The sequence below is a fragment of the Etheostoma spectabile genome, chromosome 17, assembly GCF_008692095.1.
Source record: "Etheostoma spectabile isolate EspeVRDwgs_2016 chromosome 17, UIUC_Espe_1.0, whole genome shotgun sequence".
NCBI classification, from domain to species: Eukaryota; Metazoa; Chordata; class Actinopteri; order Perciformes; family Percidae; genus Etheostoma; species Etheostoma spectabile.
The window spans coordinates 3,706,813-3,712,539 of record NC_045749.1 but is presented as its reverse complement, the minus strand read 5'-3'; the positions used below and the strand labels follow the sequence as shown (position 1 = coordinate 3,712,539).

The window sequence follows — 5,727 nt, the reverse complement described above, 5'->3', positions numbered from 1 at the left end:
TCTTTTATTGGTTTGACACCCATGTGTTTGTATGTACATGTGCACAATCACAAGCACACACACAGAGACACACACACACAAGTGGACACACAAACGGTAAATCACGTGTTCACTCAGGCAGTCACTCACACACAAATCTTTCATTTGTAGAAAAAAAAACTATTGTTACTTTTTACAGCAATAAAAACCGATTGTGTCTAGTTTAACGTCAGTAACAGTAACAAAGGCTGAAAATAAACCAAGGTGAGACTAGAGAAAAATCACTTAGGCACATTTTTTTTCTATGTACATTTCACTCAAAGAACACTCCCTCAATGACATATGGGATACACAGATGAAAGCTAAATCACTTAAAGGTCTGTTTTTTTTAAGCTAGTATATTAATACATACAGTACGGGGTGTTTGTTTTTTGACATGAAAATGTGAAAAACTTTTTTTTTTCCTGGATCTCAACCTGAGAGACTCATTGTCACTGTCTGGATCCTGCGTGATTCACGGTTTGATAGAGGAGACAGACGCTCTCACACAACCATGGATGGACAACAAATAAAAATAAAATTGCACTTATCAGGATTTAAATAACCCGACAAAATGGCATCACTGTTATATCGGGGATTCGCAGATGTGCATTGATGATGGCAAAGAGAAAACAGGAACCCCTTAATGAATTTAGTCGTGTTTTCAATATCTGATGACCATGAATTACTAGAAACTAGTAGGGCACTCAGAGAGTGCAGACTTCGGCCAAGGCAATGTTTATGCAGTGTGAATTTTCCCAGATGGGAACTCATGTTTTTGATCATTCACATGAATGCAGCACAAACACTAGAAATGTTAACGAAAGTAAAAAATAACACGTGTATCCGCCCCGTGATTTGGAGCTGCACATGAAATACCCTTCCACCAGGATTTATGAAAGTCCGGCCAGTAGTTTTTCCATGTTCCTGCTGACAGATGGGGGTTAATTAGTAGATGACAATAATTGCCTGAAATCACTGTGAAATCACTTTTACACGTTGAACTGTAAGAAACACATTACCAAGTTATTACAAAATAAAAACAAATACACTTTTTTAAAGGAATAATGCAACAATAGTCCTTGTCTGACCACATGCTTCATAATTTGGATGAGTTTGAAGGATGTTTTCTATTAACAACTCTTTTAGACCTAGACCCTTTTTTTTGGAACAGAACTAGAAAGTGAAAGCACTGCTGGCCAAAACTGTTGGAAAATGTACCCATCTACCTCTCCAAATGTCTCAGCTGTTCTCAGACAACACTTATTGCTGTTAGCAAAGTATAATGGAGCACCTCTTTCTGCTACAGGTGCTGATTTCAACAACACCCATTTTGTTGTTCACATACCCAGTTATTTAAAAAAAAAAAAAAAAGTGCAATTTTGATAATAACAATACCATACGAACAAAAGCAAAAAAGGATTCACAATGTGGGTCTCCATTCTTTGACTCAAACAGATCTGCCTTTTCATTTCACGGCCAGAAAGCTCGGAATAAACTACGAGGCATATTTAACTTGGAATCTTTACCCTCTCTAGACAAAAAAATATTTAAAGTCAGTTTTCACAGAACAGTACAGAATATTGCTTTGTAACAGGTGCCAGTATTTGCCATGATTCTTTTTAGCTGTGTGTTTTGTGTCCGTTGTGTTTCAGTTTGGTGTCCGTCCCTGTTCGGACTTGTGAAACCTTTTATTTTGCTGCCTATCTTGACCAGTTCTCCCGACAGAAGAAACATTGTATCTCAATGGGACATTTCTGGTTGAATAAAAGGATGAATTCAAAAATAAAATAAAAACGTCCAATGAATGTTAAACACGGCTTTAAACTCAGTTTAAAATCATCTTTATCTTGGATTGGATTTTGGAAATGTCTTCAATAGTAAAAAGAGACTTTCCAAATTTTTCAAGTCTTCCATTTCGTTTTTCTTACAAAAACAATGGTCTACTTTTGATTTTGAATGTAGCCATCAGTGCAAACTTTGAAAACGAATAAATGATGAAAAAAAGATTGTTTTTTTCTGCCACAAAGGGAGGAGTTGCCTATTATGAATTTAAAGATTCAACAGGGGGGAATCTTTATTGTTTATGACCACTGCGTTTCAGGTTGCTTCAGAAAGATGCCGGGATAACAGGATGTTAACATCACTTGCATGTGTGATGGGTCTCAACGTTTATTCACACACACACCGTTGCTCTCAAGTGTTTCAGCTCAGCTGGAAAACATTACTGCTCTACATTGTTTTCTTCATTTTCTTGTTTCTTGTCCTCCCATGTTTCTCCTTGCCTCGCTCCCTTTTCCTCTCCAAGGTTGTTTCCCAGGCCGGGCTAACGGGAAGTGAGCACAATGTGTTGCCTCGCGGGAGAGATAACACAGACAGGAAGGGGCGGGAGCAACCCCCCAGATGGACAGGAAGTTGACTCCACTGTTTGGTTTAGCTGATTAGAGGACGGGGAGAGAGAGGCAGTGGGGGAGAGATACAGGGTGGCAAACAAGGGGAGCCGGTGAAAGAGAGAGAGACTGAGAGTGATGTGGAGCTGCTCTAAGTAAATCTGTATGAACCCAACAGGAAGCATTGAGAGAGCTTCCAGCTATTGTATTCTCCGTTTATCAAATGGCATTCCAAGGAGGCCAGAGTTTTAAAGAAAAGACTTCAAGTCCAAACAAAACAGAATAAACAGGAGAATAAATGAACTATATTGTCTAAACTGGAATGAAATGACCAAAAAACAAAACAAAGGGGCTGTCTTGAGTAGTCGTGGTGGTGTCTTTAGCCCAATGTATCTGTGTATGGCATCGTCAACTGGACAGTTAAAGAGAACGGGCAACAGTACAGTAAAGCAAACTGATTTGTAAGTTGTCACTTCTGACAATGAGTGACCTTTTTCCTTTGATTTATATAAGCCAACATGTCTGGAGTTATTGTTTAAATGCTACTGAGTCACTGATGAATAATTCTTTGCTGATTACTCACAGAGCGGATAAACAGTGTACCCTACATTACCAAAGGATAGGCCGTACACCCACAAAGTGGAACTCTTATTTAATGGGCACCAACAACCTGGCAACCCAAGTGAATTACAAAAATGATCTAGAGCTACAGTCAGTCAACCAACAAGATTAATTACTATTAACTGTTTTAGCTAATCGATAAGTATTTTCATCAATTCTCAAGCCATATCCCCCAAACATTTTGCAGGCTCCAGCTTCTTACATTTGAGATTTGCCGCTTTCTTTTTCTATTATACAATTGTAAATTTAATACTTTGGGTTTTGCAATTTTATACATATGTATACGCAAGGAAAGCCAGCATATATTCAAGAAAATAACCAGTAAATTGCAGCCCTATTCTACAAAAAGTTAGTTATCAAGAAATAATTGTTTCTGTAAATATGCTAAAATCATTTTAAGATGGTCAAGGTCAGAGAGTTTGTGACATGACAGTAGCCAAAAAGGATGCAAGGTTAAAGTTATTTAAGCCACCTCAGAGCCATCGTAACGGCCCAATTGACCACTCGGTGTTTCCGGAGTTGTCGGAATGACTTTTGTTCTAAGAGGCCTCTGAGAATTGGGCTTTCATCTCAACAATAACTGTGATGATAGGTTCTGTCAAATAAAACCTGGGAGCACGCTGTAATTCTGTCTGAGCAGCAGTAGTGTCATTTCCTTTCAGTCTGTCTGTCTGTCTGTTGTCTTTTCTCTCCTCAGAGGAGAAGATAACTGGAAAAAATGACTCATGATTCATTCATATTGGATTGGTTGGTTTCAGAAAACATAAAGAGGGAACGGGAGTTTTTTTAAGATTTCTACATTGGAAAACTGCAAGAGTGATCAATATCAGGAACTTTTGGAGCAGCTTTCAATTACAATTGATGTTATGTCAAGAATTACTGAAAAATTGTATTAAGGGAAACGCATATCACAAGACACCTCAATGAATGGTGTGAGTTTTCCAGCCTAGAACTTTCCCTAAAGATGACCCTTTTTTAGTATTTCAGATAAAGCAAACACAACTGGCATCTCGCTGTGATCAAACACTTCAAAACTCTTTGAGTCAAAACTCTTGGCCTTCTCAGTTATTCAGTTCAAACAATAAACCCCTCAAGCGATCATATTTGCAAATTAAATCATTAACTTCAGTTCAAAAATAAAATCACCTCGTTCTTGCCGTGTTTACAGCCCTTTTTGTCAAATATTTAAAAAAACATCAAAGTTCAAAGAGATCACAGGTCATTAATACCAAAGAGAAGAGTGAGACAGAAAAGTGGCGAAAATCTCAAATCAAGAAGGAATTGTTTACATGCACCATTTTGCATCCCCAGTGGGACGGAAATAATGATATTTAAAACTTTAGTGCGCAACTTTTTGATATTAATGAATGGTCGTTATACTCAAGCCATTGCCAAATAAGTTGCTACAAAGCTAATTAAGTTCAGCTCCACACAACTCTCTCTGTATTTTTCAGTATGTGTTGTCCGGCAACTTTTGTGAGCAGAAACTCGAGTGAACATAATGACCTCTTTTTTAATCCTCCGTGTCCTCCTTGGCTACTAGCAACTGCGTGGAGGGGTGGGGGCCGCGTGCGCGATAACGGAAGGTTTCATCATGGTGACGCACCGACAGTTATGTTGTCATTACTTGGAATTCCTCATGGGGGCGACAGAAACTACGCACTATAGCTTTAAAACTTCCATTCATTAAAATTGCAATCATTGTAATATTGTAAAGCCAATTTAATAATGCATAGTTTTAGAATATTGTTTGTGTAGTCAATTTGTCCATTTATAGTTGTCCAAATTTAGTTAGAAATATGCGTCATGGGTGGGTGTATATGTAGATGAATATAGGTGCTTAGAATTAACTCATGTAAAAGAAAGATAGGATGCAAAAATGTATCTGCAAAAAAGTCACTGACGGTTAAAAGGGGATGTAAAATGGTGCAGTGTAAAGGAGCAGCGACATGAATTGAATGCAGAAGGGCAAATAATTTGGATATCTGTGCAACATCGCTGGCCAGCAGTGTCCTGATTAACCCATCCATTATCCAAGATAAACTCTTATTGGCCTGCCCTGGAGCATCATCGGTTTGGCCTTGCAGATCTCCTCAGGTGGAATGAAAACGTTATAATGCAAAACAACACAAAACTTTGACGGAAGTAAAAAGCATCCTCGCGGTGTGAACCTCACGCTATCACCTTCGTATTGTAAATGGCATCATGTCCTGGTGTCACTTTAAAAATCTTTCCAACATTTCCTCGGAGGAGGAAGAGGCAATGGGACATGGCAGCATGTCATCAAAAACAAACTATTATACTGAAGCTCTTAGAAAGAAACAAAATGGTCTGCATCAAAGCCTGGTTCTATGACTGTGTGAATGTGTATTTTTTTCTGCATGCTTATGGCTATGTGTGTGTGAGTGTGTTTTTATGGCTGTTTTTGATGTGTGTTTTGGCTTCATATATGCTAATTAGCGGGCGGTTTCCATCAGTATTGATGGTAGTAGTCAGGTGCATCCACACCGTACAGCTCGGCCAGGGTCCTGAACCTCGGCCCCCAGTCGTTCAGGAAGTCGTAATCCAAGTTGGAACCGGTGGAAGAACTTTGCAGCGAGCTGAGGCTTCCGGCTAAAGACTCCGGCCCCTCGTAGCCGTAGATGTGGAGAGTGTCGTACGGGAAGCCGTCTCTGTCGTGATCTGCCTCGTCTTTCTT

General features: G+C 39.1%; 1 protein-coding gene across 1 annotated transcript in view; it reads right to left on the bottom strand.

Annotated features, from left to right (window-relative positions):
* Nucleotides 1–3,818: 3,818 nt before the first annotated feature.
* cdh5 (cadherin 5) overlaps nt 3,819–5,727 on the bottom strand; it is a 31,537-nt gene continuing 29,628 nt past the window's right edge. The window contains 1 exon segment of the mRNA XM_032541848.1: nt 3,819–5,727. This exon segment is cut by the window's right edge and continues 9 nt beyond it. Coding sequence (XP_032397739.1) covers nt 5,503–5,727 — 225 coding nt within the window. The 3' untranslated portion in view covers nt 3,819–5,502.